Raw genomic sequence first — 17,588 nt, 5'->3', positions numbered from 1 at the left:
CGAAACTCGGTAAAAAACATGTTTACAGCACGTTCTCTATTATTATGATACACGTAATGGGCTAAGGCTGATTTACACGCAAGAAGTACCAAGACTTCAGCACGAACTCAAAAATTTGGGTCTCTGAATCCGAAGTTCGGCTGTACAGCGGATACACGCCAATATCTCGTTTATTTGCAGGAAAAGTGAAATGCATTTTGTTCTTACTTTACGCAGAGTTTGCCAAAGAGTCCAAATCTTTTTTTGAAAATTTTCTAGCACAACAAATAACTCAATTACACTTATTAAAATTTCGGAATTCTGTCAAATTATACAAATTCTTGTTTTTTTCTTTTCCTGACATAAAGAGCAAAAATAATTTCAATTTTTTTTTCTAACTTCTAAAGTACTTGACTTATGTATGCCAGATTTGGACAAGTTATAGATCTTGAGCTGTTCTTTCGACTGATATATAATACAAACAGATTTAAAGCCGCTTTATAGTCAAAAAAATATTTTGAAATTATTCTCAAATTTTTATTCCTAAAATTTGTTGACGCCAATATCTGGTTTATTTGTTAGGTAAATCAAATCCAAGTTGTACTTATTTTACGCAGGATTTCACGTAGAATTCAAATCTATTTTTAAAATTTTTCTCAGTCAACAAATAAGTAAATTGCAAGCAATTAAAATTTCGGAACCGTGTCAAATTATAAAAATTATTTTTGTTTTTAATTTTAATTTTTGAAGGTTGGTATTTCTGGAATTAAGGCAAATAAACGGTTTGTCCAATTGTATTTCTCAGATTTTAAACAAGAAGAATTCAGCCTTATCTCGATTTAAACTAATTAGGCTTTTCATGAAAATTTTTTCTGACGTAATAAGAGAACCATTTTTCGTTTTTTGTCTCTAACTTCTAAAACACTTGACTTATGTATGTCAGATCTCGACCAGTTGTTGTTTTTGAGCTGCTCTTTCAATAGATACAGAATACAAACAGATTTAAAGCCGTTTTAGTGTCGAAAAAATTTTTTGAAATTGGTCTCAAATTTTCATTCCTAAAATCTATTTTACGCCAATATTTTGATAATTTGTTTGGTAAATCTAAAAAAAATTATGCTTATTTTACATAGTATTTCACATAGAGTTTAGTTCTATCTTTAAAATTTTTCTAAGATAACAAATAACTGAATTAGAAGCCATTAAACAAACATATTTGATGACGTTTAAGTGTCGAAAAAAATTTTGAAAAACATCTTTAATTTTCATTACTTAAATTTATTGACGCCAACATGTTTATTAAATCTAATTCAAAGTGTGTTTATTTTACGCAGAATTTCACGCAGAATCATATTTTTAAAATTTTTCTAAGACAACAAATAACAGAATTAGAAGCAATTGAAATTTTGGATTGCTGCCAAATTGCAAGAGAGTGAACAAATATGTAGAAAGATCGTCTTTCTTCAATCTTCAAAATATTTGCTTCTTCTAAAAACGTTTTAATGGGAGTATTTTTTTCTGTTCGATTTTTTCCGTCTTCGAGCCTAAGAAATTGAAAGGAAAACGTTTTGTCCGTCGCTGTTGTCTCGCCTCGTCCCTCGCAACCTCAGACTCATTACCAGAAATGATTCGGCAGATTCCCGGCAGGTAGCGTCGGGGTCAGAGTGACCTTTTGCCGGTGGAAGCGGCAGCCGCTTCTTTCAACTCGATAATGATTATGATGACCAACTGTTGTGATTGCTGCATGATGAATTGGGATTTGAATACAAGCACTATGTTCGATTCATTCCGTCGAGATGTAGCCAGCGATGGTACATCCATTGTTGTATTTTTACGTTAAAGTTTCGTATTATGTTGGTACCGCGTGCTTACCATTGTACCACCATGGAAAAACGCGTGGAATTTTATTGAACAAGGGTGGACACAATTGAGCGTATGCTCGCTCGTATTATAGCTCGGCTACGGTACTTCATAACTAAAAATAATTGCCGTATTAGCATATGTTGTTGTTGGTATTGTCCGCTTTGGGACAGCATAAAGCCAGCGAAAACAAATAGCCCAGCATGGTGTGCAGAAAGCGACACAATAGCAGCTCGCACCGTCCGAAACCAGCAGAATCGGCATAACTCAACGGATGCTGGATTTTAACTACCAGTTTAATCAAGAGTTATTATGCTGATGCCGACACTTCTTAACTCATTCTATACAACTTCAAGACTGCACCAATTCTCTTAGGACCTAATGAAGAAGATACCATCTTATAAAGAATCATTCCAAAATTATTTTAGCCAAAGGTTACGGGGTTAACTGTAAACCCGCGACTTAATTAGATCTGATTCCTAATGGAGATGTTAATTTTCTTTAATTGCTCGACCACAGAGTTCGTTTTTTTCTTCAATCGGTAGAAATATCGCGGATTCCTTCCGATTAATTAATATCAATTAATTCGCGAAGATTTTGTGGTGAACATAAATTTTGTTAACTTAGTGATTTGTCTCGCGTTTACTTTTAAACTTGGAAGGAGATGTCATTTAGAATCCGCCACATTTGCATATCGGGTGTAAGCATACTCATGTAAGAAGTTTTTTCGGCTTTTCAGCTATTTTATCTTGTAATATTTATATTGGCCATTATACACGCGGTAAGTGGTCACTGCACGAAGAAAATTACTTTTCCGATTTAAAGCGTTATGGACAAAAATAGGATTCGTTTTTCTGGAATGTAATAAAAGGAATTTACAATCTGTTTATGGTTATTAGGTATTATTTTATTACATATTGCTTCAATGGAAAATTTTTGATTGATACTTTCAAATCGATATTTTCCTATGAAAATATGATTTTAATGTTACAAAAAAGGAAGTACGTGCTTTTATGAGTCTACTAACCAAGTACTGAAAGCATGCAGGTGTGCTGAAGATCTTAACATTCATTTGCAGTGAATGTGGACAATATTATTAATATTTTAAAATTTTATGTCTTATTATTATTACTCGTGTTTGTTGCACCTGGCTGCAACGCACGTCCTTTCAAACCAAGAGAAGCATAATAAATTGTGAGAATTTTTTGTAAAAAAAAACAAATTTTCCAAGATTTTGTATTCGGGGCTGTAATTTTAACAGTTTTGACTTTGTTCCTACGAAAATTGTTCACTTAGGATGCTAAATTACAAAAAAAATAAAATTCTAAAAAAATATGATTTTTAACGTCTATTTACAAAATTATTATACAAAAAAGACAAATTTTAAAACTTTTAATTTTTAGGACAAACTCTGTTACTTAAACTCACAATTTTAGAGTTAAACGAATAAAATTTTACGACGTGAGTAAAAGTATTTTCAATACGTTTATTACTTGGACCAATTTGCATAATTTTGGGATAAGAGAGAAGTTTTTTTAAATTTTTATTGTTAGAACCAAAAAAAAAAATGAAGAAGTTGCTTTGAAAGTTTGTAACCCTTGTAATTTTAGATCTATAAGAACGAAACTTAGGGAGATGACTACTTTAAATGCGTTTATTAATTCTACCTATTTACATCATTTCAGAATGAAAAATAAAATTTTTAGAATTTTTCATTTCAAAGCAGTCCTCTCATTTCGAAAAGTGAGTTTTTAAATCTCGTTATTTCCGCAATTTTAGAGATATGAGAACGAAATTTGGAGACATTACTATTTTTGCCACGTTTATTAATTTTAATAATTTCCACAATATTAGAATAAAACATTAAAATTTTAGAAATTTTTATTTTTCGGATAAAGCCAAAATTTTGCTAAACTACTTTTAAATCCTATAACTCCGTCAATTTCAGAGCAATAAATTTTAGAACATGAGTATTTTCAATACGTTTATTACTTCAGCCAATTTACATTATTTTGGGATAAAAGAGCAAAATTTTAGGAATTTTTATTCTTAGGACAAACCAAAAATTTCAAAAAATTAGTTCGAAAGTTTGTAAATCTTGTAATTTCAGAGATATAAGAATAAAAATTAGAGACATTATTACTTTCTACACGTTTATTCATTCTACCAAAATACATAATTGTGGAACGAAAATTACAGGTTTACCAATTTTTATTTCTAGACCAAAAAAGAGACAATATTGATTTTTAAGAGACAAAATTTCAAAATTTCAAACTGTGTAAACCAACTAATCATGAAAAAAAGCCCCAGACGATAACGCAAGTCAACCTCCTAATTCCGATAAGCCTCAAGTACTCCGCATCAAATCGTCTGCGTTGGAGTACCTCCACTCAAATAACCTTGTTAACAAATCCCAATAAACGCCATTAAATTGTAAACAAATCCAAAAAGAATAATCGTTTTTGATAGTACCGCAGTCACGGAACCAAAACCGCCGCATAAATCTCCATTCATCAAGCATGCGATTTAGCATGACCATCTTCTGCGGCAGCCGAACGACTATTGTGGCAAGACGCGTAACTGGTGGTACCGCCGAAGAACCGACTGCATGTGGAACCAAAGCCATCTCAAAGGTACCGCCTACCTGTTCTTGATTTATTCAACGCAGATGCGCCGCTGTGAGCTTCCACTCTCTTCGGATCATTGTTCCCACTGACAGGGAGCGAAGTTATTTCCTCGAAATATAAATAAATTAATGTATAAACAAATAAAATCGAGCTGCGGACTTCGCACGTATGGACAGCGAAAATCAACCGCTTCCAATGGTCGTAAATTATTTTTAAATGTGACGCACCTGATTTGAATCTAATTTAAAAGCTAGTTTCTTGCGTCGTAAACAATTCGGGGGACGAGTTTGTCAGTACCATGAGAAGTTAGAAGACGATTCGATGCGGTTATCACAGTTTGAAGGGAGAGACGGTAATTGACTTTATCTATGCGAATCTCAAATCGTCGTTTTGTGACGTGACGTCGATGCCAACGGCGTCGGAGCAGGGGCGGACTCAGAATTATTTTTCTCAGAATTGAATTAAATTGGCATGTCCGCCGAGGAAACACAAGTCAAGAATAAACCCTCTGCGGCTACAATCCGCTTTGATTTTTTCCGGTAGCGAGTTACAAAGAGCATAGTGCACGTTTCCGGTGAGGTCGGCGAGATTTCCGGTCGTCGCGTGCCGACTGTCATTCATGCCTCCGTGAACATGATAACCATAACCTCGACATGTCCATCTTGGGTCGTTTCCTGTCTACACATCCTCATCCTTTCACGTCACGGAATACACTTGTCTGATTTTTCGGTGTGTGACCGTTATTAAAGCAATATTTCATTTTTAATGATAGAAATACGAGATGATTAAAATCGTGCAAGTTCGCTTCCTTAAAAATTTTGTTTATTGGGACAAGGAGGTAGAGTTATGGGACAGATTACGTCAGCGGTTGTGGGATTATCAGGACATGAGGCGAATTGAAACCACAGAAGTGGAAAAATAGAGACAAAGCAACAAGTGTTTGTAGGCATTTTTGTTACAGGTACACGTTTCTTGCCACACCTTCCCCAGAGGCTACTGAAATGATTTATGCACATTATTATAACAGATAAAGTTGAATGAAAAAATTCCTCCTTGCCGCCGCAATGTGGTTCAATTTTCGACAAATTTTAATTAAAAAACGAAGAAAACACTCGCCGCCGATGCGGTGGTTTTATCTTGACACTTTTAGTCTGTCTCCTTCTCCAGTTTACAGTTCTCTGGATGTGACAATAAACTTTATGGCTTTCAGATAGCCCGCTACAAAAGTAGATACGAAAACACACACCCTACAACTTAATTTTACTATTCCGGTCCAGATCTTATCACCGCCATAAATACACCTTTCAACGGACTTACCTCTAGGAAGAATCCTCTGGTTTTTGAGATTCTCAATAATGTTGGACAATCCACTCTTTTTCTTACAGTAACTGTCCTCGATTTTCTGCACTATGTACTTCTCGTCGCACAACAAGTTTATGTTTTTGATCATCGTACCGCGACGGCTACTTTCCGGACATCACCCTGAAAAAAATCCGGTCATTGTAAAAAGTCCACGCCACAAATCAAAACTGGGGGTCAGAAAATTCGAATATAAATATTTGAAACGTTTTAAATAGAACGAGATCGAGACCGAACTGAAACGGAACGTGACGAGTTTTTGCTGAAACTTTGACTTCAGCACATAGGTTAAAGTTAAGATTATGACCTGATATGACCTCTCGATCTAAAAATGTACAGTTCAAAATAGCTGACACCTTTCAGTGGAAATGAAACATAAATCTGACCGGCGCCGCTGAAAATAGACGGCGGAAAAGGTTTCAGGCGGGTGCGTGGACTCCACTTATACAAGAGTGTATTGTTTGTTGCATAAACAAACTTTATAAACGCGTTATCTCGAGTACCGATTGACTTTCGTGGTTCTGTTTTGATCGAAATCAAAGATCAAAATTACTCATTCTGTGTAAATACTCTGAACGATAAGCTGAGATATCACGACTGATTAAACAAAATGTGGGTCATGGACCAACTCGCTGAAAACCACCTTTCAGTACTCGTAGAGGAAAATTATACTTTAGACGAAATTATCGGTGTCTGCAACGACTTTATCTCAAATTTTGACGTCAAAAATGGGGCGATTTAGATTCATTGATTGATTTGATAACGAGCGGTGAAATCTTAGGTCTAGACATGCAAATTTATTACGTTTTCTTATCTTTACATGTAATCTTTGTAATTATTTTAGGATTTAGAGGTACTGAACTGTACCAGTTTCAACAAGAATAAGTCGATTGTTTAGTCTTCGTACGTATCTCTCGTAATCCAGAGTTTTTTCTAGTGAAAAAAAGCGAATATTACAGCGAATATTAGCAATAATTTCGATTAGTTTATGATCTGAATATCTGACATATTTAATATTGCCTGCAAGGACTTATCATTTACTGGAATTTCCATAAATTGAAGCGATATCAATGATAACGCTTCTCTAGGTATTAGATGCGGAAATAGCAAAAGCTTATTGAAGGTTTTTTCTTTGCTGTTTTTGAATCAGTAAGTTTGCTTTCCGATTGGTCTTTCTTTCTTTCCAGTTTTTGGATTTTTTTGATTCTTTAAATTGATTTGATTTTTTAAACACTTTCGAGTTTTTCTAGTCTATTGAATTAGTTACTTCTGGTTCTTTCAAGGACGCGAGTTTTCCAATACTTTCAACTCGGCAGATTCCATGAATTCTTTGGATTCTTTAGATTACTTTTTATCAAACCTAGTTCTTTCGATTCTTTGAATTCTTTCCAATAATTTGATTCTTTGGATTCTTTTGAGTATTCGCAGTTTATCGAATTTTTTGGAATCATTTGAGCCATTCGATTATTTGGGTTCCTTATAGCTTTTCAGTAGTCTAAATTTGTTTTCAACTCTTCCATTCTGATGTTCTTAGAATTCATCGACTTTATGGATTCCTTGAATTTTTTTGGACTTTATGGAAGTATTTGGGTTCTTTTGAATCATACAATTTAGAATCTTTTAAGCGTCTCCAATTATTTGAATTTTGTTGCTTGTTTGCGACTCATTTATACTCCAAATTCTACAGATAACGTACATTGATCTTGATGACCAAAAATGCAAAGAATTGAAGTATTTTCGAATGTAAAAAGAGTAGAATTTGGGTCCGAAAAAACAAAAAATTGTGACTTATTAATTTTTAGTTTGTAAGTATCTAAATTTTTTCAAGTTCCTTATTCATTTTAATTTTTATTTGTCTAGAATTGCAGTTTTTATCTATAGTCTGAGAATCTAAAAATCCGAGAATCTCATTATGTCAGAACTTGAAAGAATCTTGAAAATCTGAGAATTTAATTTTAAAAGACTGCAATTTTCAGTTTTTAGTGGTTCAAAATGTACGAAACTTCAAGATTTTTATTTATTATATTAAGATAGATTAAGATCGTTGAATTTTGTAGCTCTGATTTTTTTTATCTGCTCTTCTTCATCTGTAAAATTCTCAGTTTTAACATATGTTCTACTCAAGTTTCTAGTTCACCAAATACAAATTATTACTTTATAAAGCTTCTAAATCTGCGGGTCGGAGTTTTTTCTCAGTTTTTAGATCCAGAAATTCTTAAAATCTGAGATTTATTATACTTCAAAATTTTTATAAATGTCAATTAAAAAAATCTAGCAAAAGTCAAGAAAGACAAAATTTCAAATTAAAAGAATTCAAGGTTTACGGTTTTTATTTTGCAGGATTAACGATTTAATTAAGCTAGCAAATTCCAATTTTGTGGTTTGAGTGCCAAAGGAAGTTACTCCTAAGATTATCAAATTCAATTTTTGAATTTCAAAGGTACTAAATATTTTTTAGTGTAAAAGAACGCAATATTTGTAAGAAAAAGAAAATTCTAAGTGTAAAATTCAGAGCATTTTGCTATGCTAGCTTTATCTAGAAATCTGAGAATTTTAGAATAAATTTGGAAATAATCTGCAAAGAATCAAAAGAATTTTTAAAAGATCTAAAAATCTAAGATCACGATATGTAAAAAAAAGTCAAAATTTGAACGAAATTCAAATTGTTTTGACAAAAATCTCTTAATCCTTATTACCATGATTATAATGAAAATTCGAATTAAACTGATTAAGAACAGTAGGATTTGAAAAAATTTCGTATTGAAACATTTTTAGACATGACCCAATAAAATCATAAAACCTTTATTACTTATCTCGATGTTTAAAATTGTAAACAGAATCTGTTTTAACGTCTGATGTATCAAAAGTTTCAGTATCAGAATAAAATTAAATAAAAATTTTGCACACTTTACGACTGTACCTCAAGCTTTTGTCGTTCAATTTATAGGTGTTAAAAATACCTGAAAACAGGAAGTCCGTAACAGTCGCACCAGCTCATTTAAACTGTATGTGCAAAGATAAAAATCCCAAGCTTGATTTATTTACTAAATTTATGGAATCATGTCAAGGTCTTGTTTTGCACCTCACACAATTTCCTTCGAATCTTCGTATCTGGCAGACAACTAATTTTGGAACATTAGAATTGGCGTTACTAAACAGCAATTAAACTCTTTGAGTGGGTGATTTAATATTTTCTATTTCTGTACGTGTTAGTGTTCTGACGAAAACAGAAACTGGTGCTGGCTGTCAACATTCAAATTTCAGAGTACATTTTCTTGAAAATCTCGTAGAATTGGTAAAATCAGACTTTGGTTTATTTTTCCAAGGTATGTATAGCTCTGTTTGCAAATCAATTCGATAAACGCTAAAAGCTTATAGTTGTTTGTTTAGAATCTTTGAAAATACTCACGGCAAAGAAATTCCCACTGGTAATCACGCAGTAAAAGACGAGCCACTTTATAATTACGAAAACGCGAGCGGTTTATCGTGGGCGCTTTGTCACACTACAGGTAAGAAGGAAACACGTTTCTTATCTGGGGTCATACCTTATCAGCTAGTTGCGCCTGATATCAATGTGTCATGAAGTCATAAGCATAAAGGTCACGCACCCATTTCCATACCCACACTAGAAAAAAAATACTCGAATTTCTTCAAAAATCGACAACTTTTGAACACAGGGCCTCCAGACGCCTGCGCATGGACAACAGCAGCCAAAGCAAATAATCCTGCTGAAAGTTCCGGTATCGGCAGGAATAATCTCGACGACCCAGCAGGATACCCACCCTCGTTATCGATCTCTCTCCGTGTTTATTTAACAGAAATGTGGTGAAAATGAGTGAAAACGAACGTCGCGACAATGCGAACGACACATTAGTGATGTTTTGCAAAATTGTCATTCTTATCGTGTTTGTGTATCCTTTATTGCATTATACTATCCTGAACAAAGGTCACGATTCCACCGACAATGAACAAGCAGAGAACAAAAGCGAACTCTCGATCAACGACACAAAAGTGGAAACGCGACAGATCAAAATCATCCAACAACCGTCGTGCCCTCTCTCCTATTTAATCGTGGTCCTCCAAGACTTGTGTCAGGACCTCTGGGAACAACACGAGCAATGCACTCCTGAAGACATCCATGACCTAGAAAAGCACAAGCTTCCGAAGAACACCGCTAAAAGCAACACGTCTGAACCGAGAGGAACTATAGTTGGATGTGTCGCGGCAGGACTCCTGGTGACTTCACTAGGGGCTGCTTTTCTTGAGCTTTACAAGGCGAAGAGTCAAACACCAGCTAAGAATACCAAACCGACGATCAGTAGGAAATGTTCTTTGGCTGATTTGACTGTTTTGAAGCACAACAGGAAGGAGTTGGTGCGGAGGGAATCTATTATGGAAATCCCGGAAATTGGGGGCCCTTCAAAACAACTGGGTAGGAAGGTGTCGAGACCACCTTTGCGTTTAGATTAAGGTAGCGCATTTGGTGGTGTGATTGTTGTGTTGTTATTTTGATATTTCTAGGGGGTGTTTTCGAGGGGATGATGTTTTTGAGGTATTTTGTGTTTTCAGTGCTGATTTTTCCTGTTCCCGATAATAAAATTGACGTTGGACGGGTGAATTTTTTGTGAAACCTACCCAAAATAGGATAGTCGTTTTAGAATCTTCGATTTTTAAAGCAAATAATTTAATTCAGAAACATCTGAGGTGGCTTTAAAATGTGGGGTCTGTTGGTACCCTTGGAAGTTCGTCTTGTTATGACAGTTCTGAAATGTCAAACTGGGCAAGGCTGCCAACTTTATAGTTTTCGATGGAGTTTTATCTTTATTATTTCAAAATTTTGCGTACTCTAAATAATCCACGATTTAGTAAAGCAGTATTTTCTAAAAATGTAAAGTATTCAATTCAACTGCAAACTGATTTGCAAAGCTAAAATTTTAAAATTTTGCTTACTCGAATTAATTTTTGCTTTTTTTCAACAACAATAATTTCTAAATTTTGTGTCTTTTGCTTTAAAAATTTGTAATTTGGTAGAGTTATTTTACGACTCAAAAATAGTAACTCGTCCAAATTTTATAGCTGCATCACTAAAATTTACAAAATTACAAATTTTTGCTCAAAATATACGAAATTATTGTTTCTTTTTAAAAATAAAAATTTCAAAATTTTGTGCCTTTTGTTCTGCAAATTTGTAATTTAGTGGAGTTATTTTACAACTCAAAAATACTAACTCCTCCAAATTTCATAGCTGTAGCACTAAAATTAACAAAATTACAAATTTTTGCCCAAAATATCCGAAATTTTTGCTTCTTTTTAAAAATAAAAATTTCTAAATGTTATGTCTTTTGCTCTACAAATTTGTAATTTAGTGGAGTTATTATACGACTTGCAAATAGTAACTTCCACAAATTTTATAGCTGTAGTACTAAAATTAACAAAATTAAGAATTTTTTTCCAAGATATCCGAAATTTTAGCTTCTTTTTAAAAATAAAAATTTCTAAATTTTGTGTTTTGCTTTACATTTGGAATTTGGTGGAGTTACTACGCGACTTACAAAAAGTAACTTCCCCAAATTTCATAGCTGCAGCACTAAAATTAACAAAATTACGAATTTTTGCCCAAAATATCCGAAATTTTTGCTTCTTCTTAAAAATAAAAATTTCCAAATTTTGTGTTTTTTGCTCTACAAATTTGTAATTTTTTGGAGTTATTACTCGACTCAAAAATAGTAACTGCTCTAAATTTCATAGCTATAATACAAGAATTGTCAAAATTATGAATTTTAGTAGCTGAAAATATGGCGCATCCACCATTTTTGCTTTTTAAATTTTGTTTATGCTGTTAGCAGTTAAAAAAAATTGTTAAAATAGTAGAAATCTAAAAAAATAGGCAAATTTTAAACGACTGCAGCTTCCAGTAATAAAAGTTTCTAAAATCCGTCTCGCTCTTTCAATAGTTGGTAATTTTGTAGATCTAAAAAATAAAAATGTTTAGACTGTCCCGTTTTTTAAACGATTTTGTCATTTGATAAATCTCACAATCAAGTTTAAGGCATTTTCTTCAAAAAAAGAAAAAATGTGAAGTAAAAAATTTTCTCAGTTTCAGGGCATTTCTGACGCCGAAACTCTAAAAGTACCGTGTTTTTGGAGCTATCTAGAAAATGTTTATACCACTTTTAAAATTTAAAATATGTTGGTAACACTATCATAATTCTAACAATTTATGTAAAAGGCATGAAATTGAACTGAAAAAAACCTAAAAATAACAAACTTATTAAGATCCTTAAAAGCTTAGAAAAACCTTAAGAACGCTACTAAAAACCGAGCAAAACATGAATTACAAACATTAAACAAAAACAAATTCCCTACGCTCGCGCAACATCTTTACTTTATCAAAATCGGCAACTGATGAAAGGAACCCGACTTTTGTTCAACGATAACATCTAAACAAAAAAAGTTTGTTGACTCCGACGCCGACGGCTTTGTTATCAATTCGGTTGGCAACACTTTTTCAACAAAAGCATTCTACCGCTGCTTTTTATGTTCAAACCCCACCCTAACCCTCGCTTTTTATGTTCACCCTAACATCTCCCACATGTGTTACTAACACCGTTGGTAGGTTTCAGACCACCCCCTTTATATCGAAGATGTTCTTTCCCTGTCGGACCCAGCGAGATGACATGTGGAAGATCCTACTTTTATCCAGAATCTCGACGAACTTCCATAGAATCTCGTCGATTTTCGATTATTGATAGTAGAAGAGGGTCAATTTCTGTCGAATGCAGCAGGAAAGCCTCAATAGTGGATAACGACTCACCCGAGCGAAGGCATTGGACAAGGCTTGTGCACAGACATTAGACGCCCTTTCCGCAATCATATCAATGGTGTGCACAATTTATTTATTGTCGTTCTTAGATTCATATATTTTATTGTCAGCTTTATCAGAGGTAAATAATTATACACGGTGTTCCATAGAAAATTATTTATTTTGAAAAAATAATTTACACTGTATTGTTTGACCTTGACTTTGATATCTTGTATAAATAATAAAGTTGGAATGGTTCGGCACGACATAAACAACAGACACTAAAAACGTAGATTGTAAACAGACACGATAAAAAATTACAGGCTAGTCTTCAGGGACTTTCCAATTGAGGATTTTCCCCCGATCGTACAACTCGGCTAAAGCTTCTCCTACTTTATTTTGAGCTTCTAATTGCTTATATTTTTTGTACAAATGCAGCGCCGCTCGCGCATCCTCCACAGAATCATGAGTCTCCGACTGTATTTTCACCCCCAAAAAGTGCCACGCTAGGAATCTCAGCGACACCATTCGATGATGAGGTAGATGGAACAAATGTACCGTGTCCGCCACCTGCTCCGGTGGTACCACCAAATTAATAACCCTAGAAAATCACAATAAAAACTGTCGCCACCCTCCAACTCCAACTCACCTAAAATCGTTCTTCAACCCGTGTCCCACGAAAATAACCCCACTATCCTGCAGGAACCTCAATTTCGTGTAAGTCGACTTCAAAGTCGTCAAGTGCTTCGAACTGAAATTGGCGTCCAGATCTCCAGGTTTGATTCCGGAGAATTTCGTCAAGTAATCGACCACCTGCTCTTGGGTTGAGATGTAGTCGTCGATGAAAGGAACACCTTCCATGGAACCGGAACTAGATCAAATTTAACATAAAGAAAGAAGAGTTTTGGTAGAGATAGTACCCTCGGATGCACGTTATGCGCGCTACAGACATCTGAGATGGTTTAATCATCGACATTTTGCCGTCGCTCCGCAGCTCTGCTTCTTCTTGGTTGAGGGTGACGAACTCGGCGTCCATCGCGACCAACTCCCCTTTTTTGGGGAACTCGTTGTCTGTTAAAGGAGTGAAGGTTATGGCGGAGGTTCCCCAGCTCCGCGCGATGCAGGCGTCTTCAGTAAAAACCTCCTGTGATCAAAGATTGAAAAAAATCGAATTAGACCACCGAACACTGTTGTACCTTTGATATTGGCGGCGAGACTCTCGTCTCCGACTCAATAATCTCCCTCGTCGAATAATACAGAATACAAGGAATCTTCCAGTCCAAGCTGAACCACACCGCCTCTTGCGCCGACACCGGAGCAATGCTAAAATCATTGAAAAGGAACCACTTGTGCTCTGAACTCGTCGTCTCCACCACATAAGACTCCGGTACGTTGATCAAAGCGACGATATTCCGTTTCTCACTTGAAGAGGGATCGTTGATGTAACAAACCACCGCTGTTAGATCATACACCTTCTTCTGGCTCAATTTTGCATTCCCGCTGTCTTCTTCCACTTTCTTGATTACCAATTCGTCCTCACTCAAACCGATGGAGATGGAATGTGGCAACCAATTGTTGCTACAATAAGGGTTGTTTACGGGGGCCGGGGGCGGTACGTTATCAAAGCTGTGTCTAAACCGACAGCCCGGTCGAGAGCAGTGGTCGCCATACCGACACGGCTTTGATGAACTCAAAGTGTTGGTTGGTATAGACGGAATTGGGGTTTCGGAGTTTGTAACTTTAGCCACGATCTTATCCATTTGGCTTTGCCAGAATTGTTTGTGTTGAGGGTTGTGGAGACCAGTGTTGATCGCTAGGAGCTTCGGTAACGACTAAACACAACAAAATTAGTTCGGAAATTCCACGTAAACAACACACCTGTAAAACTCGGGTTTGTTGCGTTGGGGAAAACTTCTTGCATTCTTCGCACCAAGCAGGGGTGGTTTGTTGAGGACACAGCGAACGCGAGAGGATGTCGGAGAAGCTCCATTCTTCGCGCTCCGGCTCATTGGTCGGGTAAATCAAATTGCAGACTAGAAGAATCGATTCTTTTTTCACTTCAAGTTTGCATTTGAGACAAGTGTGGACTTGCATTTGCTTGGCGCCGATTAATTGGATGATTTCGCTTTCGCTGTCTTTTTTTTCTTGCTCGATGTTGGCGTTCACCTCGGAAGCTGCCAAAAAAAGAAATGGAGAGGAGAAAAATTAGGAAAGGAAATTACCTGAACACTTTTTGCGGTCATCAATCGCCGGGAAATCGGTGACGTTGTACGAAAACGGAGTTTTATTACTCTTCCTCTCGGCGTTTTTCTTTTTCGCTTCGGCCAGCTCCACGTGGAGTTGATGGATGATGAACCTGTTCCACGACTAAAACATTGAGCGGAGATGGAGATTTTAATAAAATTTCTGCAGATTTCTCTACGAGCATAAAAGTTACCTGTATCAAAGCTCCGAGATTAATTTTGGTCTTCTGGTCCGGCGGCAGGTCGCTGTACACCAAACTCAGCGCAGACGCCTCCGGAATAGTTCTAAAAGCTCTCAGGAAGTTCGCAGGTTGACACGGCGAGTTGTTGGACGAAGTCCTGAGCATGTGGAACAAAAATCCCAATTCACACGACAAACAAAACTCCTTGTTACACAAATGGGAGAGTAGTACCGCTCTAATCGGTTCAATAAAGTACAAAACCTTAAAAATAACAATAAAAATGAGTGTATTGAGAAATGTGGGCCGTACTTGGATCATTGCATTACAGTAAGCGTTCGGTAACGTGGCTTCAAGACCGGTGTGACCAGTTTTGTTGAACTGATCAAACTGGCATTCGTCGGTCCCCAGTTTATTGTACTTTACATCGATTTTTCTGTAGCGTTTCGGAATGGCAATGAAACCGTCGTGGTCGTCTGACTTTGGATTTCTTCCGTCGCTTTTCATTTGTGAACGCACTCGGTTGTTGTCAATTTCGTACATTACCTAGAAAGAGCGTTAATTAGTAGTTTTTCCAACCGCGTGAGTACAGGGAGGGACGAATGAAAACCTCCTCTAACAAACTTAGGATTTATTGCTTCATATCACATGGCTTGGGAACTAAATATTAAATTCGTACTAATATAAACGAAACGAAATTCTTTGGCAAAATTAGAGAGCATTCTAGTGAGAATCGTGCAAAAATTTCAATAAAAATAAACAGTCGGTAACTTATCAGGCCTCACTTGGTTTCTCCTTGTTGTGCGGGAGTTGGGGGCGTAGCCGATGGGGCCTTTCATCTTCATAGAGCGCAAGACCTCGGTATCAATCCCCACAGGGCGCCTTTAAATAAGACATTCAACTGACTATCAAGTGGATGTAATAAATCTACCTGTAACACTTCTTCGTTAAAACCTCCGGCCAATCCGACGACAACGAATCGTGATTGATCGGCATGGGAATAACAGACAACGGCGTCTCGTAATCGTCAATAGCAAAACTTTGGTACGTCACTAAGGGATCTCCATGTTCAGTCATCCGCGAGTACGTATTAAAAAGGGGCTGAGGCGTCGATGAAAACAGGTGAATTGAGCCACTGTTATCTCCAAAAGCCAGAGCCTGACTTGTTGCACTTATATCAAATGTTAAACACATGGCTACCAATAGAAGAGACTGTAAATTTGAAAAGGAGGTACAGAGTACAGACCTGGACTGTCCATTTGCATGAGACATAGTCTGGGTTCGGCGAAAGCTACAGTATCTAAAATTTGAGCATGGCCCAGTGCCGACACGACTGCTAGTCTCGATGACACCGACGGTAGAAATCTCAGGTACAATGGGTCTAAGACCGTTTGGATAGGGGTGACGGCTCGCATCATGCGCAGGTCGTAGACCATGAGGAAGCGGTCCACCGCCAAGTTTCCGTGTCTGCAACATTAGATTCAAGAAGTTACGACGCCCCATAATCAAAAATCTAAATCACCTGTTACTGAATCCACAGGTCACAAGCAGATTCCCTTGCACATCAAAATCGCTCAAACTGCCGCTGTGGGTCTCCAAAGTATGCTCAATGTTCAGAGTAGAAGGGTCCCTTAAATCGATCCGCCCCAAAGAGTTCCCAGCACACACAAATCTGCTATGGGGGCGTAACATAACGTACCCAGGCTCCCCCACATCCAGCTAAAATTTTTGAGGTAATAATCCCAGAAGTAAAAACAGAACAAAACTACTTACAACTTGAATTTCCTTACACAAATCGATGTTAAAATCAACGAGTTTCTCATGGTGGCCACCTATCAAAAGTCTTGTGGCCCCCACTTGGAGCATACATTGCATTTCATACATATTTGCGGAGCTAAATCGCAATTTTTTTAATAGAAACGGTAAAGAAATTGTACCAAACTCACGTGTGCGTAAAAACTGGGATTCCTCGCCTAATTTGGTATCTCAGACTGCTTCCAGTGAGCCCCAAAATGCCCTCATTTATCGTAAGTACTTGCCTCACGTCTTCAGTGGCGTGGATTTGAAACGATGTGTACTTCTGCATACCACCAGTGTAGTATGAAGTGACATGACCCTTGAAAAAAGTTTATAAGTCTCAGAGAGCCTTGAGGGCAACTCACCCCTTGGTTTCCCATCCACAGCAGTTCTTCATATCTATCAAAAACCAACGCGCTCACACCGAAACGATCGCCCCCATCTGCTAAAATGCATTGTGTTTGGACGTATTCTGATTCAATTCCCATCAACTCGGGGACGTCAGGGGGTGGCGCAGCCACTGCAAGCTAGAGACACTTTGAAAACAGACCTAACCTCAAAATAGGAATACGTACCCCACTTTGGTCGAAAAACATGTTTCCAAATTGTATAAAAAATAAAAAGACTAATTAAAAACGAATATTTGTGCTACATATTAACTTAAAAATTACTTTGTACATTTCAAACGGGACTGGGAAAATGACAGATTGAGATTGGGGATGTGTAGTACCAACCTAGTAAC

The 17,588-nt window shown here is 36.5% G+C and overlaps 3 protein-coding genes and 1 long non-coding RNA gene across 6 annotated transcripts in view; 2 read left to right on the top strand and 2 right to left on the bottom strand.

The window, feature by feature from the left end:
• Positions 1-9,463, bottom strand: part of Samuel (SAM-motif ubiquitously expressed punctatedly localized protein) — a 79,057-nt gene extending 69,594 nt beyond the window's left edge. Inside the window, exons 1-2 of one of the 3 annotated variants that reach the window (XM_088041895.1) lie at positions 9,371-9,463; positions 5,784-5,948 (exon numbers count right to left, since the gene is read on the bottom strand). In XM_088041895.1, coding sequence (XP_087898021.1) covers positions 5,784-5,916 — 133 coding nt within the window. In that variant the 5' untranslated portion in view covers positions 5,917-5,948; positions 9,371-9,463. Of the gene's footprint in view, positions 1-5,783; positions 5,949-9,234; positions 9,336-9,370 lie in introns of those variants that run through there. The other 2 variants (XM_088041897.1, XM_088041894.1) reach the window with 2 other exon arrangements.
• LOC148171184 (uncharacterized) overlaps positions 1-9,592 on the top strand; it is a 23,668-nt gene extending 14,076 nt beyond the window's left edge. The window contains exon 2 of the long non-coding RNA XR_015770465.1: positions 9,503-9,592. This is a non-coding gene — a long non-coding RNA (uncharacterized LOC148171184). The remainder of the gene's footprint in view (positions 1-9,502) is intronic.
• LOC148171183 (uncharacterized) lies at positions 9,566-12,850 on the top strand. The gene is made up of 2 exons (XM_088041900.1): positions 9,566-10,257; positions 12,442-12,850. The coding sequence occupies exons 1-2, from the start codon at positions 9,657-9,659 to the stop codon at positions 12,678-12,680; spliced, it is 840 nt and encodes a 279-aa protein (XP_087898026.1). The 5' UTR covers positions 9,566-9,656; the 3' UTR covers positions 12,681-12,850.
• PAN2 (PAN2-PAN3 deadenylation complex catalytic subunit PAN2) lies at positions 12,790-17,588 on the bottom strand. Its single transcript, XM_088041893.1, has 16 exons — positions 17,422-17,588; positions 17,212-17,373; positions 16,996-17,165; positions 16,823-16,943; positions 16,572-16,768; positions 16,296-16,516; positions 15,981-16,245; positions 15,835-15,931; positions 15,362-15,595; positions 15,065-15,313; positions 14,850-14,994; positions 14,506-14,801; positions 13,824-14,459; positions 13,548-13,771; positions 13,277-13,498; positions 12,790-13,228 (listed from the first exon to the last, which is right to left on the bottom strand). Exons 1-16 carry the CDS (start codon positions 17,440-17,442, stop codon positions 12,952-12,954), a joined length of 3,537 nt encoding a protein of 1,178 aa, XP_087898019.1. The 5' UTR covers positions 17,443-17,588; the 3' UTR covers positions 12,790-12,951.

This window comes from Gnatocerus cornutus, chromosome 7 (genome assembly GCF_029298725.1).
Source record: "Gnatocerus cornutus isolate USDA-ARS CGAHR chromosome 7, icGnaCorn1.1, whole genome shotgun sequence".
NCBI classification, from domain to species: domain Eukaryota; kingdom Metazoa; phylum Arthropoda; class Insecta; order Coleoptera; family Tenebrionidae; genus Gnatocerus; species Gnatocerus cornutus.
The sequence above is the reverse complement of the archived record's forward strand: the minus strand, read 5'-3'. Positions and strand labels throughout refer to the sequence as shown.

What these genes read in the sequence shown, in the direction of transcription:
- PAN2 (XM_088041893.1), bottom strand. Translation starts at nt 17,442, where the DNA reads ATGTTTTTCGACCAAAGTGGG. An exon ending in TGTGGATGGGAAACCAAGGG is followed by an intron (nt 17,166 to 17,211) that starts GTGAGTTGCCCT and finishes ACTTTTTTCAAG; the next exon opens with GGTCATGTCACTTCATACTA. An exon ending in TTAACGAAGAAGTGTTACAG is followed by an intron (nt 15,932 to 15,980) that starts GTAGATTTATTA and finishes TCTTATTTAAAG; the next exon opens with GCGCCCTGTGGGGATTGATA.
- LOC148171183 (XM_088041900.1), top strand. Translation starts at nt 9,657, where the DNA reads ATGAGTGAAAACGAACGTCGCGACAATGCGAACGACACATTAGTGATG. An exon ending in GGGCCCTTCAAAACAACTGG is followed by an intron (nt 10,258 to 12,441) that starts GTAGGAAGGTGT and finishes CACCGTTGGTAG; the next exon opens with GTTTCAGACCACCCCCTTTA.